We start from the raw sequence: 25,260 nt of genomic DNA on the forward strand, positions 1-25,260 counted from the left end.
ATATGTAATACTTGAATTTAACAAAAAAGCCTACAGACCAACCTTCTGAAAACTATTTTATTACATATACAAAAGCTGAGCACTTCTGTAGAAAATTGTCTCTTCATCTCCAATAAGTAATGCTGGTTGGTGTTCTGCATCATGGGTAAACACAGCAGCAGTTCAAACCCAGTTTCTCTGCCCTGTGGAGCACAATTCCTGACACAGCTTGGTGTTGGTGCGCAGCAGGAAGACTGTGCAGTGTCACTCCATGTGCCAGCTGCATGCACAAGGCCCTCTCCTGTACCCACCCTTTCACTCACTGCTCCTGCTTTTACCAGCAGGATAGAGCCATGAGACCAAACAGACAACATTCAAATACCAAAAGAATGACAGTAATTAGGACTAATACAGTAATTAAAAATTTTTCAAAAAATTTATGATTTCTAACTCAGATTTCTATTTCAATACCATTTCTAGCAAACGTTTGCTTCTATGTATGTTCAAGTCAAGTTCCTTTGGTACAAAGAACACCCTTCTGATGGTCATAAATAGATTTCTTATTGAAAACATTATTTTTGTACTGAATTATGTATAGTTACAAAAACCCCCAAAACACAGTAGCGTAGGAGGGGCTCATCTGGAAGCCAGATTACAGCTTGGTGGAGAGACTTAAAGAGTGTCTCTAACCTCACATACTCATTACAGCAGAAGTTTGTAAACATGAGCCATCACAACACTACAAGGCATTCCTCTAACATGATACAAAATCAACAATTTAGGCTACTAAAATCTATGAAAACTAAACAGGCAAAAATGTTTCCATTGCTTCATTTCATGGGGTATGTTCATTGTCCTTATTAAGAGAAATTAAAGAAAGGAAAAGTATACACAGCAAAAAAACCCCGACTATTTTAAAGACAACACATTCCATTATGAAAGTCACTGTTGTTTCAAGGCAGTAGGTTCTATATTTACAGGTAAATGACCTCTGAGTATCCCTTTAAGTGCAATTTGAAGTGAAATTTTTGAAACAGTTCTGCAATGATATAGTCCAGGCTATCATTCTGGATGCTTAACCAAGAACAATTTCAGAGATTTTTAAAATCTGGGGGAAATCAGTGTTCCCTGATAAATCTGCCCAACCTCAGAGCACTGCTAACATGGCCACTCATTACACCAATGAGTTTGAAAATACTAAGTCCAAAACCAGAGGGTTTAAATGAGTATTGTGCAGAATTTACCTAAGCTAGGTTTTCCCTTTGAACACATACACTGCCAAACACATCAGCCAAAGGAGTGTTCCTGACTGTGCAAACAAGAAAAGGCAGCAGAGGCAGGGTTTGTCAGAGACAGGCAGGCACACGTATTTCCTAAGGACATCCATCTAACCACGGTCCATGGGATGCAGCTGGCACTTTCTCCAAAACACACAAGGTGCTCCACCCAGCCAGTTGGCAAGGACTTGCCAGTTCTCAAACCAGGGGGAATTACTAAGCAGTAAGAGTATCAAATCTGCTTGTTCATTACCTTACCATCAATACACACACCCAAAATGCTTTTTTTCCCCGAAGCTGGCGTCACTGACTTCCCACAAACAGCACCCCATAGGCCTTTGGATAACGTGTAGCAATAACCACATTCAAGCCCCCTCCCCAGCTCTCCGTGCTCGCTGCTGAGCTGTGATTTGCTGTAAGCTTGCTGCAGGAACCAGGTAGAAATGCACTTGAGAAGGTTCTAACCAGGACTCCGTTCAAGACCCCACCACCTCCTTGTCACTGCTGCTTCTTGGGCGGAACACGGGATCTGGCCACCGCGATGGGGACTATGGAGAGCAGCGCGAGGAGCAGGGCCCAGAGCGGGCGGTAGAAGAGCCAGCCCACGGAGATGGTCAGCAGGGACAGCGAGCTGGCCAAACACAGGGCAAACGCCTTCAGTCCAACGTTCACCAGGTCCCTCACAACAGGAAACCAGTCCACTGCAGAGAGAATTAAACATGGCATGAAGCAGTTGGCAAGACGACAGTTTAAAAGAAAGTCTGATTCATGCCTAGGATCTGCACGCTAATGACTGCAATCAAAAGACAGATTCAAACTATTTATCAAGAGCACTGGATTAGGTGTTTCAGCAGAGCAGCATCAAGACACTTGATCACTAAGCTACAGCTAAACATACAAGACAATGCTATCCTCATCTCCAAAATGAACTGTGAAGATTTGTCCAAGGCTTGAGATGCAGAGGAGACAGATAGCCCCTCAGTTATGCAACACGTTTTGGGCAACTGATACAAGCTGCTAGCACCAAGATTCCTTTCTGGCAACAATACATCTTGGAGCAGCATGTATATGGATAAATAAATCAGAAAAAAAAGTTCACAGCTACAAAGCGAATATCTTTGATGTCTGAAGTTTATACAAGTTTGAGGTGTCTTGCTTTTCTGTTTTTAATCCAGCATTTTTCCTTATTAAAAGGATAAACAGAAACTTTCTTTGCTGTTTGTTTACAGTAGTGTAGAATAACCAGAGACAAAACTGTATTCCTATACTACAGGCAATTAGGACCTGTTGGGAGACCAATTATGTGTGGGAGCAGAAAGAAATTGTATTGCAGCACGCTGAGTTAGATTTGAAAGAACCAGCCCAACATGTGCTTCAGCTTTTTATTTTGGCAAGCACTGGGCTGGGATCTTCTGAGACTGGCAGAAGATATTTTTGGGGGTTTTTTTAATGTTCACAAAGCAACCACTTGGTTTAGGGGTCCTGTTTACCTGAAGTTGCCTACAGTGACTTTTCATATCAAATCAAGTCTGAGTTCAAACCAGATTTCTCCTTGTCTCCAAATGAATTAACTCTCTAGAGGTTACGATCTTATTTCTAGATCATTTTACCTTTCTGTGAAAAACTTACCTAATGTGTAAAAGATTCGGGTCATCAGGCTGATGCCCACAAACATTGAGAGCCAGCCTGCTGCACGGAGAGCCCAGGTCTTCACGGTGTTACTCTCATGCTCCTTCTGAAACACCTCCTGAAAGCAAACACCAAGACATGCAGCCTGTTTCTTGTTCTTTTTCAAGATCCTCTTAATTCCAGTATATTATGAGCCAATCAGAGCCAAGAGCATTTTAGGAGTACAATTTCTCTCGTAGAAGATACATTGCAGCTCATTCTGCAGGGTCTGTGCACTGTGGCAGTACACTGCAACAGACTGAACAGTGCAGCACAGGAAAAAATTGCCCTCCTCTTAATTAAAACAACCTAAAAAGCACCATTCAACACTACCCACAGGCAGGAAGCACACAGGTTTTGCTGCAATTGGATACATTCAACATTACTGTGGAAAATAAGAAACTGTAATAAAGTAGGAAGAGTCTGACTTCACTCTGAAGGAAGAGAGAAAAGGCAACAATATCCACTGATGGCTGAAGGAAAGGTGTGTGAAAGAGAGCAAGCTGGATGCAAGGAAGAAAAGCTAAAAGGTATGTGTGCATTTCATCAGGCAAAGCAAAGCATCTCTTTGCAAGAATTCTGAGTGAGATTTTTTTCAAAATGGGTGGTGTGACCCTCTGGCTCAACAAAACGTTCACATGGAGACAGCTGGGACATTAGAAAGCACTAAATGGTAAGAGATGTTTAAGACTGATTGATTACTTGTATATACAAGTACTCAATTAATTACTTATTTGTAACCAGTTAATTTTCAATACAACAAAATTCTATCTAATGAAGATTCAGATCTTACAGCAGAGGGTTGATTTTATTGCTACTCTTTCAAGTCAAAACAAAGCCTTTTTAACTACTTTTGGAAGCCCCTGTGAACTTTTGACATCTGGGTTTTTTTACAGCAGGGCATGAAACAATCATTAATGGAAGCAAACCTACTAAAAGGAGTAAAGGAATCACCAAATTGCTGGAGCATGCAGGATTTATTGAAGCATAATGCTCTGCCTGAAGGTTCTTTCTCAGCCAGAACAGTAATAAACATTTCAAACAAGCCTAAACTCCTGTTATTAGGAGCTGAAGAGAGAATAACTCTTATGGTTTATTTAATTAAACCCTGATTTTTACGATTTTTACATGTGACCTGTTCAAAAGCATGTGCTTGCATGTGTAAGTGGGAAACAACCAAGGAGTAAATAAAAACAAAACAGGAAGGTGCAGAAACAATCTTTAAAGCAAACAGACAGAATGCGCAGAAACCTGGAAGGGAATGCAGGCTGTTGTCCAAGGAGAGAGAAAAGCCAGTGTTTGTATGAGTATCTCCTCCTCTAGAGCAGGTCTGAAGGAGAGTAGGAATTTCCTCTTCTGCTGCTTCTGCACTACCACCTCGAGTTTTAACCCTTCACTAGTAGAGTGTGGTATCTCACCTCCACAGAGAGGTCCCCAGGGTACAGAATCTCCAAAACATCTCCAGACTTGGTATGATATGGAACCAGCTGATCACCTCGCTGCCGAGCAATCACAGTCACCTTGAAAGAAAGGGAAAAATATTTACTGGTTACTGAGTTGGGAACAGAGCTTGCAAAATACAGAAACAGCAGAAGACTCACCTTAGCAGCAGTGCCCAAATAGGGATCATCTCCACTCAGACCTGCATAGAAGAAAGAGACACGAAGGTCTCCCACCTACAAACAAGAGAAGATTGGAAGTCAAGAAAGATTGTTTTACAAAGGGGAGTCACAGAAAAGACAACTCAGCACAGGAACATCCTTTATTCATCAACACTTTTTCTGAACATTAATGTCAAGCAAGAGGATGGCCAGAATGATTTCCAAGCTGTCCTTTTTTCAGGGCTAGCTGGCAGCTGAAACAGGAGAGCTCAAATGTTGTTTTGTAATATCCCCTCTGATTATGCTGTAGGAGCACATGATATGCTTTGTTCATTCCTTGTCATTTCATCTTTTGGCAAAACAGGGCGGGCAGCACAATCTGGCAGCAAGCTGTTTGACTGTACTCCTCACTACAGCAAGGCAGAGGTGGAACCCACCTCCCAGCACCATCCCTTTCCACTTAAAAGCACAACAGACTCAAAAAAAAAGAGAACAAAGGAGCAGAACTGGAAGCTGTCTGCAAGAGCAGCGCTCATTCTGAAGGGCTGCACTAAGGGAGTCATCCTATGTGATGGTCTGCACTCCATTTTCTATACATTTAGATTGAAATGGGACATACCCCAATTCCTTTTTCACACCCAAGTAATCACTGCTTTAGTTTATCTTTCCCATCTTACTTCTGGACGCCTGGGGTTGTCACTGTGATAAAAGTAATCTCCTCCTCGGGTAACGTCAGCATGGGGATCATCCAGGTGTGACAAGCTCAACTGCTTGAAATCATCAATTTTATCCACGAGACCTAAGCAGAATAAAGCATCAAGCTGAGGCCCAGTGTCTAACCTGGAACAGCCAATTTGCTGGCTGGCTTCCTGATTATCACTTGACAAGACAGCTGTTGTGGAAAGAACCAAAGTCCGCTGCTGATGCAACAGCAGACACAAAGCCAGTACAAAACAATCCTTACCCTTGGAAAGAACAAAGCTGCCAACCTGGACGTTAGGAGAAACAGCAGTGAAAGACTCCACAGCCATGGCACTGAGGAACAGAGAGAGTCCCTGATTAGTCCCAGAATTATGATCAAACTCTTGATTTGCAGTGTGTAATATACAGCACCGAAAAGGTACTATGGCAAACATGAGGAGAGACTCAAAGAGCTAAATGACTCATGATGTGAGAACAAATCCATCAAGAAACTGTCCACAGTGCATACTGTTGGAGCCATTAAAATAAGTTAAGACAAGGCATGACTGCTCTGAACTGCTGTAATTTCTTTATGCCTTTGTCCTCCCAACTACCAAAAGAACAACAGTTTCCATCTACTGCACTCTGTTATGAAATTAGTCATTTAGCTTTCATCTTTGATCAGATCCAGTGACAGAATTCAGAGAGACTGTGCCAGATGGTACCTTACCTCGGGTTTTTGTGTCCAATTTCTCGATCAAAGTTTCTGCTGTTCACAACTTCTGATTTCCACTCTGTATCTAAACAGAATGATAAGAAGGTTGAAGAAAAGACACTCGGATCTCAGTTACCGAAGACACCTCTCAATCAATCAGTTCTAGGTTACACTTCTAGTAATATTGTCTACATAAATACCTATGATAGTCTCTACTGTTACTTAGATCCATCCTCCTAGCATATTAACAGGGAATAGCAGGATTTAGGGTGAAAAAAGGTATTTTAGGGATAAAATTATAATTCAATTTTTCAGCTTTGCTGTTGGCATCTTCCATGATCAGGCTTTGATTCCTGGCTCTACTCTTTGGGAATAAGCTGGTTTTGTGATAACAAGGGGAAGGGGGCAAAGGGAGAGGAGTCTGGAGTGAACTTGAGCCTTGGAAAGGGTTAGTCCAAATGTGTTTTGCCAACACCCAAATCACTGATTAAATATTTAATTGACAATAAACTTTCCATAAGGTGAGTCTGTTTTGCCCGTGATGGTAATTGGAAAGCCATCTCCCTCTCTTTCTTTCAATCTGTCCTTCTCTCCTCTCGTTTCCAGTTTCTTCCCCAGGGGAGAGTAATCAAGCAGCTGTGTGGGACCATGGCTGGCAGCCAAGGATAACCCACCACAGCTAATAATACGTAGACATTTACAGGACAGAATCCATCAATCTTGAGAGGACAGCTGTTTTTTCAGATGGCATTTCTTTTTGTTCCCTGTCACTGTGAAGCTGTTTTTCGTGGCTCACAACCACCAGCTTTGCCCCTTAGGTACCTTCACACTACAGGCTCCCCATGCTTCACTCAGCTGAGTACTTTTATATGATCACACCCAGAAACTGCTGTACGCCAACATTACACACCTATGTGCTTTAATCAGAGATAAATGAAGCACAGAGACCAATCTCCAAATACACGATGACTCAGAGTACTCTTCTGCCACTGGGTAGATCAGAATAACATGCCCAGTTCTGCTCCTGCCAAAAAGAGCACTTGGCAAAAGCCACAGTGCACATCAGAAGGTGCTGGTGGTTTTCACTGGCTGGTATCAACATCTGAACAGGTTCTCAACAGGCTCCCTTACAGGCTGGAACTACACTGCTTTTCCCTGTCTATTCTCTTCTGCTCACAGCTGACATATTCCCAATTACTGCATATCTGAAATGTAATCTCAGGTATAGCTTTGAACACACTCCCATCTCTGCCCATCTCCATTCACTGAGAACCTTATGGGCCCTATCTCTGGAGCATCCTTTCCCTGGAAGTTCCTCTGAACTTTTAGGGGTTGCAAAACAAGACTCGGATTTTCTGTAGCCCTTGCTTGCTGACAGCACATCTCCTTTCTCCTCAGTTACTTCAGGAAAGGGAGGTTCTGTCATTTGTTTAAGAAAGATAATTTTTGCTTGTTTCTTCACATTCCTTTCCTTTTTTTCCCAAGGAGAAAACACAGGTTTTACAACAAAAATCAAAATACACACACACATGAAAGTCCAAAGTTACATGCATAAAAGGAAAGGGACTTTCTGATGATCAACTTACTGTATGAATACTTTGTCTCTTTCTTAATCTCCCCATTCTCTTCATATTCCCTGCAGAGGAAAAGGGCTGGGATGAGAACCAAAACAGTGCACACACACCCCTGCTCAGGGCAGAATACACTTCACCAATGAAATGCACAGACAGATCTCTGGCAACACAGACTTATCTTTATACATAACCTAACTCTTCTCTGAACTACCTGTTCTGAAGATGCAGATTCTCTGTACCAGGAGTAAACTATACACAAACGCTCAACAGCCACAACCCTTTTATTCCCATGCTTCAAACAAGGAGGTGTTGACTAGATTGATGAGGAACAACCAGAATTAAATACAATGAGACAAGCTGGCCCAAATCAAGTCTTTAACAGATGCTGCACCATAAGCATGCTAAAACTGAGAAATTATTTTTCACACCTTCAGAGGTGACTTCACAACCTCTGACTTTTTTTTTAATGACATGAAAGACATTTGGAGTATGAATTCTGGGCAGTCACACCTACATAATAGCTAATAACATTCATACTACCATCAGTGGAATTATTAGAAATAGCATAGTTTTTCCCTATTTGAGTTGCAACTATTAGCAGAGCAGTTAACATCTCCCAAGGAAACTAAAGTGATTGTCTAAAAGAAAAAAAAAATCCAACAGCTCTAGAATTCTCTTGCTATAAAGAGGTTTGTTTTGTTTTGTTTTTTTCCTTAGGTCTAAGGAGAGAAAAAAAAATTGTGATAGGATCCTGGTAATACAACAGCCTTATAAACAACTTCTAAAGATTACTTTCACTTACTTGGAATCTTCATATTCTACCCACTGGTACATTTCCACGTTACGCTTAAGTTTGACAGCTTGAATGGAGAGCCCATAGCTGGGGTCAAACAAAGGCTGTGCAAAAATTAAAGAAAATACAAGTCAGTCTAAATGCTATACCTCACAACCTCAAACAATGTACTTTTATTACTGAACCCATTTACGTACCCCACTGTACAGCTAGCACTATCTTACACACAGGTGAACACAGTATAAATGTTATGAAAACCAAAAAGGAATGTCTCTTTACTGGCAAATCTGACCCTGAAGAATCATAATCAAAAGTTACTGCTATAGTAAAGAATGAAACCAGAACTGCTGACTATGGGTTTACAGGTTTCAGTGTTTAAACCAGGAGATTCTGTTTTGCTGGAAGGTGCTGTGTTACCTTCTGCAATGTGGGTGGACCATGGAAAATGTCACCACTACTGAAAACTAAGAACTTGCAAAGCTCCTGTGCTGCAAGAGCCTGAAGACTTTACAATATCATGAACACACAACAGGTTCCCTACATAAATGGCAATTGAAATGAGCCACAAAGGCAGTGTGAGGGTAAACACAGCTAGAGCTGGCACGTGGCTTGGGAGAGGGGAGTCCAAGGCCATTCAGCATCTCCCTGATTCCAGGCCAAGAACCAAAGCTTGAGTGGTAGCTGGCAATGCTTAGAGGAGGAGAAAAGCCATGTGTCTTTTCCTGGATATCAAACAAAACTTCAGTTGGCAAAGACTTTTCCTTCCCTTCAAGCTTGAAATACTCTTATCTCCAAGGTACTATTTTATTTACCTTAGATGTACTCAGAGCACCAGCCAAGTGCACCAGTCTCCCCTCATTCTGCTGAGAGATACTGTGGATGCTGTCAAGACGAACCACAAGAGAAAGCCCCTCATCGAGAGACTTGGCTGTCCTTAAAGCTCGTCCCTGCAATGAAGAAAACAGAAATCCAGTTGCGGACAATCAACATCACAGCAGTATTTTGTGAACAAGATTAGGAGACAAGTGAGCTGATGACCCAAAGGAATGCTTGCATATTCAGCTCAAGGCATATTTTTGAAACACACTTGTACTTCTCCATTCCCTGTGATCCAGTTTGGGGCAGTACTTCTCACCCAGGCAGCAGGACCATTAACACTGACTAAGCTTCTCAAACAGACAGAAATTCTTCCTACAAGGCTCCAAACTTACTGCTCTTCACCTCTTACCTTGTTCATCATTCCTGAATAACTGCAAAAATGATACAAATTATGGTTCATTTTTCCACATAGCTATATTGACTCCTTGGCAGAAGTTTTCCCTGCCTTACCATCACATCCTGGTGAAGTCATCAAAGTTGGGAGAAGTTATTTTTCCTCTTACAGAGGTATGAAAGGTAGCCTCTAAGTGAAAAATCCACAGAATTCTGCTCTCCACTCCAAAATTGCCAAAACACATATGTTTTCAATGGTAGAGTGTTAAGATTCCTGGCTAACTTTTTTTTTTTTTTTAAATCTAAAACCAAGACATAAAATAATACTGAGAAAAAAAGAATAAATAACATCCCCAATTTTGCAACATGGGGGATGAATTTCTTTAATGTAATTATAACAACACTAGAAATGAGAACCTTTTGCTATCTCAAGAAAAAAGGGAAGGCAGGAACGTGGCTGGCTCATGCAGCCATCTTACCACCGACTGTTTCTTCATCAGTTTACAAGTTTTGGATCTTATCTCTCATCACACACTGCTACTGTCTCTACTACACCTAGTTCTAGAGAAATACTACCTGTGGCCTGTGGTTTCACTTTTCTATTATATCCTGAGCATAAGCACCAGGTCCCCAGACAAAACTTCCTCTTCTCATGGATCAATAAAGCTGTGTACAAACACTGACAGTATTGCACTTACTTCATTGGTGAAAAGAAGGTAGAAAGACAGAAGAAATGCCGCAAGTCCAATCAACATGCCTCCAGAAGTCTCACTGAGCCGCTCCAGGAACCCTGGTTTGGGTTCACTTGTAATTTTAACATGCTCTTTTCTGCTGCCTGTGTCAGAGAACTGTTGGAAATAAACCAAAAATGGCATATTGGTGCGAAAGGGGAAAGCATTCAGTTTCAAAACAAGTCTTCCAGCTTTGTTAGCACTGCTGCTCTACAGAGCAGAATCGCTTGCCTTGGACCAAAACTTTCCCATACTTATTAGATGCCTCATCACACTTTTGATACCAGAAATGCATTCCATAAATAAAACTCCAGCCTGATAGAAAAAAACCCAATTTTTTTTATAGTGGTTCTACATTTTCAACCTTCCTTCAGTCTGTCTCCAGGTTCTGTATTTGGTGTCCACACCCTGCATTCAGGCCATGACAAATTGAGTAATAGCCCTGAATTCCTGACCGAGTAAAACATCGCTATAAATAACAAATTATGATTCACCTCACCAGTAAAAAGAGTGCCTGCACACTCTAAAATAATTATATCCATAGTAACAACACCTTAAAACAAGGCAGTGACACGGGACAAACACGAGAGTCCTGCGGTTTATCTGTGCGTACACGGGTTGTGGGAGTCACCAAATCCAACTTCAGCACAAGCACACGGCCAAGGCAGGGCATGGCGCTTCCCTGGCTCATCTGGAGATGCCCGGCGGGCTGTGACCGGCACAGGGCTCTGGCCACAGCCCGGGCACCTCGGGGGCGAACGGGCCGACCCAGGCAGCCGCCACACGGAGCAGCAGCGGGGCCGCAGCGAGCAGCACTTACATTCCTCGACATCCTGAGCCTCTCACGCCCTCCGGGATCCACAACTCAGGGGCCGTCAGAGCCGCACACCACCAGCCGCGCCCTCCTCCGCCTCAGGGCTCCCCCGCCCCGAGCCGCTCCCCGCCCGCAGCGGCGCACGCCGGGACGCGTAGTTCCCGCCGCGGATAAGAAGCCCTTCCTTCCTCCTTCCCTTCCTGCCTCCCTCTCTCGCCCCGTGCGGCCAGGCGCGGGGCAGGCGGGAGCTGTAGTGCGGCGGGGCCGGGCCTGGCGGAGCCCCGCGGCCGGCAGGAGGTGCGTCAGCGGCCGCCGGCGGGCCGGGAAGGCGCTTCCGGAGGCGGGAGGTCGCGGCGTGGAGCAGCGGCGCGGCGCTGCCCGAGCGGTGCTGGCGGGACGGCAGGAGCGGAGCGGCGGGGCCTGTGTGCGGCGCGCTGCGGGGGAAGGCACCGGCCGGCTCCGCCATGTCCTACTGCAGGCAGGAAGGTGCGCGCGGGTGTCCTCCCAATGTCACCCCGCCGGGCGGGCTCGCCGTGAGGCGGCCGGGGGTGGGTGCGCCGCGGGGTGACCGCCCGCTCCCCGCAGCCCGTGAGGGGGGAAGGCGCAGTCGGAGTGAAGAAGAGGTGCGGCAGCCGCCCGCGGTCTGCGTGTGGCGGTGGCAGCGCTGTTTCACCTCCCGCCGCCGACCTTTCTCCTCACGGAGGGCGGGAAGGGCGGCGGGGCCATGAGGCGGCAGCGCGGCCTCGGGCGCGGGGGGCGGTGCGGCTTCGGAGCGGGACGGGAGCGGCCGGAGCGGGCCGGGGGTGCCCCGCAGGGACCGTGTTTGGCTGCGGAGCGGCTGAGGCGTGTGGGCAGGGCAGCCGGCCGCGGAGCGCCTTCTGCCCGCAGGGGTTAAATTTATCGCAGCCTAGCTGAGTGGCCAGAGGTGTGGGATTTTGCCTTTTTAAGGTTGATGGACAGGGTGGGTAGAGTGCGAGCTTTACTTTTCTGTATCTGTACTATGTTGTACAGGTTGTGGTATTTATGAGGCTTGATTACTTAAAGTGGGAGATATATAGATAGATAGATAGATGCATGTCCACATCTATATAGATATATAAATAAATATCCTTGCCCTCTTAAGTAATGTGAAGTTGCTGAATGTAAGGTTTCAGACTGGGAAAAAAGTGCCAATAGTTCTAAATGCCATTTTTAAGTTACAAACTTGGGCACAGACTACTGATTATAAAGTGTGTTGAGGTAGTCATAACCTATGGACCTCTTTTATGCTCTATACTGTGCTTTAATTTTGCGAGATCCGTAAGTTGCCTTATGCAACTCTACAGAGTTGCAGTGAAGAGGTTAGAGTTCATGTGTTTCTAGCTCCTTTTATTTAAGAAATGATGAACTTTCCACATTGTAAAGTTTGCTGGAGTACAATGCAGAGTTGTCAGAAAACTGTTTCCCTTAAAAAAAAGTTTTAGATTTATCTGCTTTTCAGACGTGTTTAAATGCATGGTTACTGAGCAAAGTTAAGTTACTGAACAACTGCTGGCTGAGGTCACACTGAGGGGCCAGAAGATTCAGTTTCTAATATGCCAAGTCACTGTAGTGGCCTTTATGAATTCAGAGAATTGTTGGGGACTTTACCATTCGTTTTCCACTCAAGGAGTACTTAGCTGTGTGCTCAGAAGAGTTTCAGCTAGCTATTCTCTGCTTGTGAGTGCCTCAGAGTGGGTGTTAGAGCTTTGCAGGGTTGTTAGAAAGTTAGAAATACTGAAGTTTCCAGCCAAGCTTCCCCCGATCCTGCTACAGAATGTTTTGGGTAAATGAAGAGCAGGAAGTTAGCTTTGTTGGATTTCTATCCCTTGTAATTTTCTCAGCACCTTTCAATGTAGTTAATTCTATATGGTGACAGTTCTCTTCAGTTTTTAATTCAGATGATTAGAGTAAAATACTACACTAGTCTTTAGTGAAGAGCAGTGTTATTAATAAGTTCCTATTAAACACTTTATTGTTATTTATTGTAGTTTGTCTTTCACTCTTCCTTTTTTTTTAAGTCTAATCCCTTCATCTGTGTGAGTCCTGGTATTGGAGTAATTTGAGTTTGTTTTGAATTAGCTTTTTAACTTAACTGTTCAATGAACTGTACTGTGACCTGCAGCCATGACAGGACATTGCTATGAAAATTGGAGCTTTAGAATAACAGAATTTCAGTGTGTATGTGTTCCTCTGAACTAGTAACTGTTCTTGTTGAAGGTGATTGTTAAGTACAACAATTCATTCACTATTAACATTAGTGCATCACATTGAATATCTCATTACCCTGTGGTGTTCAGCAGTTTTGTAAATGACTCTTTCTGTCTCAGATCTCTCTGAACTTTTGCTTCTTGTCTCCTCCATGGTAGGAAAAGACAGAATAATATTTGCAACCAAGGAGGACCATGAGACACCGAGCAGTGCTGAGCTGGTTGCAGATGACCCAGATGACCCTTACGAAGAACAAGGTCAGTAGTGAGCAGAAGAATGGAAGTAAGGGGTGTTACATAATATATAAAACCAACAGAAAACAAACCCTGTATGAATTAGAAAAACTTAGGCATATTTAAATACTGACGGCAGCTGGTTATGCAGTAAATACCCAAACTCATGGCAGTTTTAACTGCCTGATTAGGACATCACTAATCATACCCTTTCTTACAGTATTTCTTTTTCTACACTTGTAATGATTTCTCTTAGTGGGCTCTTCAAATAATCAGTTGATGGCTTTTAGTTTTGGTTAGTAGCCAGGGATATGCAGAAAAACCTTTTCCTTTTATTAATAAAGTTAGAGCCTAATCAAGTGAAAATTATGGTTGGTTGTTCTCTGTTTTAAGTAACACCATGTAATTTTCAGAGAAGCTGGAGTGAGTTGCATGTCACTGTCATTGATGTGAGTTGCTCACCTGGCTGTGTGCAGCTGAAATTGCCTAATTTGGTGATCTCTGCATATTTGATTTAATATCAATTTATATCTGGCTAATCCTATACTATACTGGTAGCAATATAATCAGTATCTTTCAGTGGCACATGATAGGTAAATTCAAATTATTGAGTTTTCAACTGTAATCACCTCGCCTTGAAAAGATAAAAGTTTTCATGAAGATTGCCGGTTCTTGTATGAAGTACGTCTAACCTGCAAATAGAGATTTAAGAGAGCAGAATATTTCTGAGACCAAGACTTATAATATTCTGGTTGCACAGAGTGTATTTTAAATTGTTTCTAATGTGTAAGTGAAATAATGTTCTGATCATGATGATTTAATAAATTTTGCCCTAGGTTAATAATTATCATGAAAGTCTGTGAGTTTAGGTTTTTTCTAATTGCCTCTACGTTTACAGGTCTTTTGGCCTCTTCACTTTGTGTGAAGTGATTTTATTGGTTTCAGCTCAACTGAGATTGAAGTAAATTCTTAAGACTGAAATTTAGTTAGAAAGTGAAAGTTACACTTTCTGAAGTGGTTCTGAGACCTTTAGAGGGCAGCATTTAGGCAGTTTACCAGCTGGAGCTCACAGGGTCTCTTAGTTAGCTGATATGGTGTGTAGTGTAATTTGAACCACACCTTCCTCATGTCATTAAAATAACTTTTTTTGTACATAGATTTGTGTTGAAATGTTACTGCATTTATCTGCCTATTTTGGCTTCATTACAGCTGTATGTAGTCAGTTCTATAGCTAAAAGTTTTGCTCACCTGCACTGGTAAGTCTGTTGATGATCCAGTGTGACATACATTTGGGTAATAAACTAGTCAAAATTAAAAGAACCACTTTCTTCTTGTTTAAATGTCATATCAGTTGATTGCTCTTGTGTGTATTTTGCTGGATATGGAAAGGCTGTGGTGAGGATGAGAGGTGATGGGGTTGGTTTCCTAGCAATCCTGCATTTCCAGAATGTTAGGTCATTTTCTTCTCAACAGTAGATCGGAGAAGAAAGGGGGAAAGCCAGGAGCTTTTTATGTCACCTTACAGTGACAATGTGTTGTCTGTGGGATTCAAAATGAGAAGCTCTATAAACTATGTTTAAATACTGTCAATAAGTTTGGGTGGGGGTTTCTTGTTTGGCTTTCTTTGTTAGTTTGTTGGGTTTTTTCCTTAGTATGTGGTAAGTTACTGCCATGTTTAAAGTCTGAAAAACCACTTGAATGACCCAGGGCTACCATGCATTAGATCAGAACAGAGAAAATGGACATATCACAGAATACAGCTGCATCTAGTGGGAGTGAAGCTTATGGGCATGAAAGACATGGGTAAAATAGTTTGGAATATGTTGAAATGCTGAAGCTCTGGCTTGCATGGCTTTTATTTAAAAGAAAATTGGGAAGGGTTTTGCTGTACCTAATGTAACATGCAGGCTTTTCTAGTTTAGATTCTACTTGGAATAGAAGACTTGGTTTCCAGTGTTCAAATTCTGTTGTATAATTAATTATAAGGACTCTTTTCATCTTTTCTGCTGCGCCAAAGAGACCAGTCATATCTGGGAAAGAATAGATGCATTAGCTAGACCTACCATAATCTGCATTGTTTTCTAATACACCTGAAACTTGTGTTTGAGGTTTTGGTTTTTTGTAGGGGCCTTTTTCATACTTGAGATAAACATCTAGTTTGGTATTTGGTACTTTTTGATAGTTGTTATTTTGTCCCAGACATTAACACACATTAGTCTTTGAGCAGTCTATTTAATTGAGTCAGTAGATTGTTCAGCAAAACTTGTGTTCTGTTTCCCTTAGGATAAAAAAAAGTTGTATACTACTCTTATTTCTGTCAATATTTTGTTGTTGTATCAGCTGGGACATTTTGGTAGGCAAAATGTTAGTGACTCACTTCAAACTAAAAACATTGAAAGAAAAAAGCCACGTGAAATGGCAAGGCAGACAAACTGGACTAAGTTCAGGTTAGCATTCCATACTGCAGTGAATATCACAGTTCACTGTCTGTGCCTTTTGACAGCTGTGGCCGATGGAAACAAATTGAGAATTCATTTGCCGTGGTTTTGAAATAGTATCGTTACTAGCTTCTTTCTAGTCCTATGTGTTGCAGATGGTGGAATTTAAACATGAAAGATTCCTGGTTTTCACTGACATCTTGGCTACCATCAGTTTGAATAATTTTTTATTTTATTAAGCTTATATGAAGAAGAAGGCACTGATGAGTTTTATGCATGCAAAGTGATTTTTATTAGTGTTACAGCTGTGATGGGAAAGTTGGATAAAAGTACTTATGGAATTGGACTTCAAACACAGATTTTTGCTGGTCTTTCCCTTCTGGTTTTCCAGACTTGTTCCTGTCATCTTATTTTAGAGACAGTTTTAAAGTGGTTTCTATAGGGGACTGATGGAGTAAAACCCCACATTCTTTTAAGAAAGAACTTGATGAATGATCAGATGTACAGGACTGTTTCTGTGACTGATGATGTGCCTTTCAGTCCTGCTTCCTGTCATCTTACACTGTGAATCCCTGGCAGATAAACTTGTTATTGGGATGTTTGTCATGTAACAGTGAAGAAACTCTTCTCAGAACAACAGTGGGACTTCATCACAGCAAGACCAAAGACAAGTGTTGACACAGATGCAGATGGGCCTGCCTTTGTCCATGACATGAACAGATTCCATGAGCCACGAGGCATTAGGTTGTGTGATGCCAGCAATCAATTGCTCACACAAATCTTGATCTGCTATGATGTAAACAGGGTTGCTTTTTCTTCCACAAGTGCAGGTTCAAGTAGATTGTGACTCACTGGATCAGTGAGGTTCAGGCTGCATTTGAAATTTTAATTCAATTTTAATTAAAAATAGTAATCCCATCTATTGCAGGCTTCCAGCTCAGGAAGAGCAATGGATGAAATCTGTTTCTGATTTAATAGTGTTCTAAGCTTGCTATGGACTTACTCATTGATGTGTGAATTCTGCTGTGATTATGAATGAGGAAATGCTTGCTTTATTCATCTGTATTTTTGTTTTGTTTTTCCAAAGCATGGTTTCTGTGCACAGAATATCTGAAACTGATGCTATTTCAGCGATAAAATAGGTGTATGTCAATGATCTTCTGATGCCACAGAATATATCATTTATGGGATAACTCGCATAGTTATTAAGATTTGCATGTTTACAAGGCAGGTCTGGTTCTAAAAGGAGCAATCTATTTTAAGAGAATTATTTTACAAGTGGTTTTATTGCTGTAGTGTCTTCAGGAACATTTCAAAATCTTTTTTTTAATTTCTTTTTAAAGTGCTAGGAAAATGACTTTAAAATGACTGGTTGATATTAGTGAGGAGGAATAGAGGACTTCAAAATCTAGTTTACAAAGCAAACTGTGTTTCTTCTATACTGTATGATTAACATCTTTCTGCTTTGTGTCATCCCTGGCAGTGAGGAATCTGGCATCAGCCACCCATTTTCTTGTCTCAGAAGTCCTGCTTTTCCTCCCGGTAGCTGGAGATGCTGTGATGCACTGGACTAGGTGTATCTTATCAGTACAGTGAATATTACAGATACTTTTCAAAACCATCTTGCCAAATAAAGCATGGTCCATGGAAAATGACAGTATTACTGTAGTTGACTGAATCGTGCTAAGGACACTGTTACTTTCTGTAATGAAAAAGAGTCTGATCAATGCCGAGATTTGACTGATTCAGTGTAATTTTCTGCTGAACTGTATTGGCTGAGTTAGAGCACATCACTGATGAATTGCAAATCACAGTAAAATACTCCTTTTAATATAGCAGTAAATGATTGAGCTGCTTTTGCTGTACCAGTCAAAATTCATGATATTGCAGCCTGGTGTCCAAGGAGTTGCACCTGGGAGTGAAATGTCATGTCTGGAACTTTGTGATCCTACAGGACAAAGACAAGAAATAAGTTTATTGAATTCTATGACAGTATTTTAGATAATGTCAAGTTGTATCAGGTCCTAAATATAATTTCATGTTTGAACCAGAATTAATTCAACCTTTTTGTCTGCCAATGGTATTTTCATATCCCCTTCTAAAGGGAAAGTGTTGAAATTTAAGGTTTATGCATATGCTGTCAGCTTCTGCAGAAACTCAGCCCGAAGATGAAGTTAGGAAAGTCTGTTAAAGAGGAGGAGAGCAAAGTGTTCAAGTGGAGAAGAAACCAGCTTGGATCATAGCACAGTAGTTCTCTTGTTCTTCATAGATGAACATACCTGTGTGTGTTCATACCAGGTAGAGAAAGGAAATGGAGGTGTATTTATTGCCTTAGAGAAATGCATTAGAGACTCTAGAAGCCCAAGGGACCAAGTCTGTTATACTGAATTTCTAAAATCAGAGGAAAGGAATTCTTTAGCTTGCTGTTTGACCTTCATTGTGTAAATCAGTTGCCATCTCGAAGAACATATGCCCTTAAATCTTCACCTTGCCAGTCCACCAGTGAAGTATTTCTGTCATGACTTTAACTGTTCCAGAGCAGTTGTTTACAGCTGTTCCAGTTTAGAGTCTGAAGTGATACTTAACTCCTTTCAGTTGTGTTCTAAAGTACAATTTGGTTTCTGGCAAACAGACAGGCAGGCTTGCTCTCACTGTTCCTTGTGTTCTGTGGCACGTGACTTAATCTGTGCTTTACAAATACTCTGATTTTTTTCTTTTTTTCTTCCCTTTTTTTTTTTTTTTCAGTTCTGGTCTTCCAGTTAAAATTTGAAGGGGGAAAGTTGTGGGTTATTATTCCAGAGTTTATTTAAAACAAGAAGAAAAATGCATCTGTTCGATTTGATTTAAAAGATTTCTAGTCTTAATACTGGATTTAAACTCTAATTATTTGTATGGCATGATTTTAATGCTTGCTTGTTCCCCTGACAGAGTCTGGCAAATCGATTGACTTGATTTCTATCTGTTTTGCAGTTCCCTTAGAATATTCTCAGTGGTCTGTAGTCCAGGGAGAAGGACTTAATTTAGAGATGGATAGAGAACTAATCTCACTTGTGCCCATTAAAGGATTATACAGATCAGAGGGAGAAACAGGCTGGCTGGGAAGTGAAAGGTGTTTATCAGCCTGGAAGCTACAGAGCTAAGATAGCATTGTTGGTACTCGAGGTCACACCTGCAGCCCAGCAGCTGTCACTGAGTGAAATCAATGTTCGGAAGGAGCATTAACTTTTCTTCTCTCTTGTTTGTTCAGGTTTGATATTGCCCAATGGAGATATCAATTGGAATTGCCCATGTCTGGGTGGAATGGCTAGTGGTCCCTGTGGGGAGCAGTTCAAGTCAGCCTTTTCTTGTTTCCACTATAGCACAGAAGAAATAAAGGGATCAGACTGTGTGGACCAATTCCGTGCCATGCAGGAATGCATGCAAAAGTACCCAGATCTTTACCCTCAAGAGGATGAAAATGATGAGAAGTCCAGCAAAGATTTGGAAGCTGCCTCTATGGAGGCCGCTGCTGCCAAAGAGGAGAAGGGATCCAGCTAATGAAGATGCAAGGAGGCTGTCGTCTCCATTTCTCATTTTCAGAGACATGGACTTTTGCAGTGTGTCTGTCTTCTGAGTAGTGAGGAAATGTTTCACCATGTTCTGTGCACTGTATCATAATAAATAACTTATTGCTGAAGGAGAAATCTCAGAGCTACAGCCTTGCAAATAAGTACTGCAGAAAGAGTGAGCGTGTGTATGCACTGTGTAACCTGCTTTTGGACACAGTTAAAACTTTAACAGCTGTTCTTTACCCTCAAGTTTTCCTTGAGTTTTGACTTGAATAATGTCTTGAAGAACATAGCTTTCAACTAAATTCCACTGGCACACCAGGTCTGTCTTCATTTCATTATGTTCTGATCAGTAGCTGCTTTTTTTTTTAATGTATTCCGTTCTGTCAATAGAAGTTGCATTAAATGATTGTTTTTCCTTAAAGATTTTTTTATTTTTTTGCCAAAGTGATGCTAGACATTGAAAATGGCCTAGATCTAGAATTTCTAAAATAATTTCAAATGGTCTTATTAGATTATGGTTGCATTTTACTACTGGCATCAGATCAGGACTGCCAGGAAAATGTTGAAATGCACATCTTCTTTGATTTCATTTACTTACTGTGATGGCTTTTGCATTTTTAAAATTGGTGTGTTGTGCAAATGATGATTAAGATGAACGAAAAGAATGTTGGTCACTGGCTTTATTTTTGCAATGAAAATACAGCTTTTGGGTTTGGTTATTACCTTCTCCTTCAATGTATAGATGGGCACTTGTAAAATACTTTGAGAATACAATAAATTGTTACCTGGTGTAATGATCTCAAAACAGATACTGTGACTGAAGTGCATATTAAAAAGCAAATACTTTTTACCCTCACTGGAAGCTTCTGTGTCTTTATGGTGTGGTGTTTTGTTTGGTTGTTTTTTTTGTTAATACTGCTTGGATTTGAGAACTGTTCTATGCTGTAAGCAGACCTTGAATCAATTTGTGAGTTGTGAGGATCAGTTGCTGCAGCTTGTCAGATTTTTATTCTTATGTTGTTCTTTTCTCCCCAGCCCAGGCAGGAAGACATAAAAAACCTAAAGCATTTTCAGTAGCTGTAGTGGACAGCAAATAACATGAGCAACTATTAAAATATTTGAAAATTACTTAAGAGGTTCAAATAATTTAATACTTCACCATAGTTTAATAGCTGTAGATAAGGGAATACTGCATTGTTTGTCTTTCCTAGCAAAACATAGGCTGTGAGAATTTTTCTTTTACAAAAGAAATTGTGGCTGTGGCTTCAGTAACTTCATTGCAGATTGGTTTGGGTTTTTTTTTCTCTCCTTATGCGTTGGTTACCTCACCCAAAGCAGAAAAAGTAGTAGTGTCAGTAATGCAGCCCACGAAGTCCAGCGATGTTTAAGCACTTGCCTTTCTCTGTGGGCAGCTCTCTGGAGTGCTCAGGAGCATTAATTTGATACAGCACTTTGGTATCTTGTTTGCATAAGTGAATTCGGTGCTACTGATGTTTCTGAATGTTTGAGGGGAATTTGTCAAGTTTTACAGCGTTTGAGGTGTTTGTATTTCGGTGCAGCTGTTGGATCCTCAGAAAAAAATTTGGAGGCAATTAAGTGGCTGACAACTACTGTGTTCTGACAGCAGTGATAGCGGGGACTGCATCTCTGCTTTTTAAGGAAACAAAGTGACACAGAACTTCTCAGTGGGACTCTTTCAGGCTTAGGAAGCCCAGTGCCAAGTAAACCTGAGTAAATAGGCACAAAAGCAGCAGAGATAAACTTTGGCACTTAGGCAGTTGGACCGTGCAAATGAAATCTTAGGCAATAGATAAACACTGGGCACCAAATTTAAAAAAAAAAAAATCACATGCCCCCCAGCTTTTGGTTGTTCAAATGGAAATCCAGTGCATTCTCTGTGAGGAAGCAAGAGCTGCTTGTGAAGGGGTGCTCTGTTCTAACAAGTTGCCTTCTTTTTTTTTTCTGTGCTTTTCTTTCCTACGTGGCCTCTGCACTCTAAAGGGTTGGGATTTATCCTCTGTATTTGTAGCATCTGTGTACAAAACATCAAATGTGAGAATCTTGGCCTACAGTAGGTAGGGACGTGCATCTAATACAGACAGAGGGAACCTGGAGCATAATCTGACGTGTTTGAAGGTGTGTTTAGGATGGATTTGCTTTTTTCTGACTGTTGTGGCTTGGTAACCTGTCATGCTACATCTAGTACAGATAGGAAGTATGCGTAAGGATCTTGCATCAGAAACTGAGAAGCACTGTGTAATATATTTGAAGTGTTTTGAGGAAGGAAGTCATAGCTTTATTCCTAAATAGTTCTTGTGGAAATTTTTTTTTGCTATATAAATTCATTCAGTTGTGAATGCATAGTTAATATAAGTCCTTGTTTCTGTTTCCCAGCATTGCTTCATTTGTGTGATTTTCCTCTTATGGTTACATGCCCCAATTTTAAATCTAAAATCAATCAGAGGTTATTTTAATGTATAATAAAGATGATAAAATGATCCTTGGCAATATGTGACAATCTTGTGAAATGAGCAGATGATAAGTTGCATTTTTATTGTGTGGATGCAAAACCTAGAGCTGCATATTTCAGTCCTGTTTTAATGTGTTCTTATTTTATATATATATTTTATAGATAATATCTTGGGTCTCTGTCTGCCATCATTGAGCTACTGATTCTTGGAGAGAGAATAGTATATTCAAATAGGTTTGAGTAATTGTGTTTATAGAGTCATTTCATAATGGGTTTATGTTATCAGGTGCTTTTGTCAAGTCACAGATGCTGCTATGTCAAGTCAAAAGTAGTCACTGGGGGGATAAAGCAAGCTTTCATTCTGAAATAATTACTCTTTAATTCTGTGCCTTTAGTTGATCTTTGTCCTATAAAAGCTGATGTGCTGAGTGTGATTAAATGTTTATAAAAGTTTAGCTAAAAGAAACTTAACAATACGTGAAGCACTTGTATTAGAATGTTTCCAATACAAATTACTTAGCCCAAACAGTTGCATGTAGATAGAATTCCAGTTGAATCTTCTCTGTTTAGTTTTTAGAATAAAAAGACATGGCTTTAGCAGTATTCACCCTACAGATTTACCACTGCTCCCCAAATACTCCCTTGTACCATATTGCTGTGTAATACTTCAGATTTTCAGTTTTAACCATTCTTCAGTTTTTGCACACCCTTGTCCTTCTGGTGCAGTGGTGAAACAAGCTGTGCTTTTGAAAGCTGGATAGGACTGTTATCAGCTGGCTGCAATTCCTGCATGATGCAGGCCACAAATTCATATATAACTTGTGATAACGTGCTTGTTAGGAAGGGATTGTTTCTGCAGTCCACTTAAACTTGAATCAGTGGTGCATGTATCATATACCCTGATGTGGATAAAGATTGCCTCTAAAACCTGTCTCTTTTAGATGATTCTTTAACATAAAATATATTCTAAAATGTAAAAAAGTACTGAAAAGTAGTTAAAATTAGACAAAATTGCATTTTCAGAATTAAAAGTTACTCAGTAATTTTTTCTGCTGTTGTCTGCAGTACAGCCTGAGGGCATTGCAGAGATCTGACTTCAACTTGTGTGTAGTAACTTTCCTAGAGGTATGACCTTGCTTCAGGTGCAAAAAGAATCTTTTTGTTTTCCTTCCTCCCTGCAAAGGGAGTGATGAACAAAATGGTGGCTAGAAGGAGACGCTTATCTTGCAGGCCATTGTAGGGATCATTAGATCTGGGGATCTAGCAGGGCTGTTTTGGAAACAAGATCTATATCCTATGCAGTTCTGACTGAGAGTGTCCTTGTTGAACCTGACAGCAATGTCCCCTGTTTATCTGAGGCACTTATCTGATCACACGTCAATGAACCTACTTTCTTAGGAAAGTAAAAAAAGGAATTTATATGCTTCTAGACTCTTGTCTTACCTCATTAAAATTCTATCAGTGTTAGTGTGGGACAGTGTAGAGAAGCTACCAGCAGTTTGTCATTTATTCTTAGTCAGCGCTCTTCACTGGACATGATTTCATTTTGTTGAATAGCAGCCTGTCTGCAGTTGTTTTTCAACTGCTTTTAACCCCTCTGGAGCTAATGTTTTGTTGGTGATGGTGGAACTCAGGGAAGACACGCCCAACAAGAAGAGTAGAGAAGTGCAGCAATGATTATAGCACCAATGTGTTCGTTTTTTAAAATGGCTTATTACAAATTGATACTGATGATCTGTGAGCAGACAGCTCAGGAAGGCCAAAACAAAGAGCACAGGAGGATTTGTAGTGATTCCACAGTGCAAATTAACCCAGATGACACAATGATGTGAAGGGTAGGTGGACACAGGATTTGTTGTACCAGATCTGAATGGCAGGTCCAGTTGATTCATTTCTCAATGTTACAGGTTCCTTACACCTCCTAAGAAAGTTAAAGCATCCCCTCACAATGCACTCATTCCCTTCATAGGATGCTGTATGGAACATGGATGTTTGATTCCTAAATCTGTGGTTCCTGAACTTTTTCCTATTGAGTGTTGTTGCCTCCACCCTGTTTCTTTTGCTTTCTATTTTGTCCCCTTCTCATGCATCCCCTAAGACTTGCTTCCTTTTCCCCTACAGCCCATAACATTCCTCCTTACAGGTGTTGGCTCTGTTCCCTTACTTGGCTCAAGGAGCCATCTCTTCATTCTCCTTGCCCTCTCCTAAAGAACACAAACTGGTGAACTAGGTTGGATCCAGCTGATAGTGTTTGTGATTTTTCTCATAAAGGCCATGTTACAAAAGAATTGGAGTTAATGTTTTCAGAGCTAGACTTCTGATTTTTCAAATGCAGAAGAGCCAGAGAATGTGGGCTACCAGAACTGTGTCCTGTACATTGTCCCTAGTACCAATATACAGAGACAGACTCCTGGATCAGGATTCTCTTTGAAGACTCAGACCTGTGCATATGAAAGTGGGATATCAGAATGTTTCTCATCCCTAAGCCACAAGACAAAAGAATGATGACATTATTTATTATGTTGATATTGTGTGAAGAGTGAGGACTGCATCATAGAGGTAGAGCTTTCTCAGTAGAAGTACAGAGGTAAGGTGAGAACACGCAGGTCCCTGAAGAGTACATGCAATTACAGTGAGAGTTGCAAGGGTGAGTCTCTGTAATAACTGGCCTGATTTTAGGTATGGAGACTGCCACTAGCAAACTTCTGTCTGTCTAAATTCTGAACACACCTGTCATGCAGTTCTGTTTCCTTGACTTGCATCCCACAAGTCAGCTCTGTGTAAAGGAGCAGCTTTAGGACCTGTTAAGTATTTTTTTAGACCTCATTAGATCTCAGACCAGTAAAAGTTCATGTGTGTATTTCTTAGGAGAATTAAGCACCTGTGATACCCACGTGAGAAATTTTGCAGGATTGTGGTTTGAATAGTTACTGAATTAACATGCAATTTACAAGAATTAACTGTACCTATTTGTGTTTCCCATCTGTGCATATTCTCATACCAAATATATGGTTTTTGGTAAGTTGCTTAGGGGAAAAATAATGTATCATTGTTGACTTATTAGCAAAATGCTCGCCTCCATTTGCCTGGCACTGTGCTAACTCTTACCAAAGCAAGACCCTCAAGTTTGGAATATTTGTGGTTTATTAACTAAAAAAGAATTCATGTGCAGGTGGTTTGAGGCTTGCATGGTTTAAAATTTTAAAAATAGATCCCAAACCTCATATCAATAGAAGTATCTATATTTAATTGATGTTTTAATTAAAAAATAAAAAATGCTACAACACATAACAA

The 25,260-nt window shown here is 41.0% G+C and overlaps 2 protein-coding genes across 2 annotated transcripts; one reads left to right on the forward strand and one right to left on the reverse strand.

The window, feature by feature from the left end:
• Nucleotides 1-43: 43 nt before the first annotated feature.
• On the reverse strand, nucleotides 44-11,335 carry TMEM43 (transmembrane protein 43). Its single transcript, XM_048315238.1, has 12 exons — nucleotides 11,052-11,335; nucleotides 10,199-10,348; nucleotides 9,101-9,235; nucleotides 8,298-8,392; nucleotides 7,508-7,557; nucleotides 5,937-6,006; nucleotides 5,490-5,560; nucleotides 5,203-5,324; nucleotides 4,526-4,600; nucleotides 4,343-4,444; nucleotides 2,886-3,003; nucleotides 44-1,957 (listed from the first exon to the last, which is right to left on the reverse strand). The coding sequence occupies exons 1-12, from the start codon at nucleotides 11,061-11,063 to the stop codon at nucleotides 1,755-1,757; spliced, it is 1,203 nt and encodes a 400-aa protein (XP_048171195.1). The 5' UTR covers nucleotides 11,064-11,335; the 3' UTR covers nucleotides 44-1,754.
• A 31-nt stretch (nucleotides 11,336-11,366) lies between these two features.
• On the forward strand, nucleotides 11,367-20,352 carry CHCHD4 (coiled-coil-helix-coiled-coil-helix domain containing 4). The gene is made up of 3 exons (XM_048315239.1): nucleotides 11,367-11,531; nucleotides 13,433-13,531; nucleotides 19,193-20,352. The coding sequence occupies exons 1-3, from the start codon at nucleotides 11,510-11,512 to the stop codon at nucleotides 19,480-19,482; spliced, it is 411 nt and encodes a 136-aa protein (XP_048171196.1). The 5' UTR covers nucleotides 11,367-11,509; the 3' UTR covers nucleotides 19,483-20,352.
• Nucleotides 20,353-25,260: the final 4,908 nt, after the last annotated feature.

Source organism: Corvus hawaiiensis, chromosome 11 (genome assembly GCF_020740725.1).
Source record: "Corvus hawaiiensis isolate bCorHaw1 chromosome 11, bCorHaw1.pri.cur, whole genome shotgun sequence".
NCBI lineage: Eukaryota > Metazoa > Chordata > Aves > Passeriformes > Corvidae > Corvus > Corvus hawaiiensis.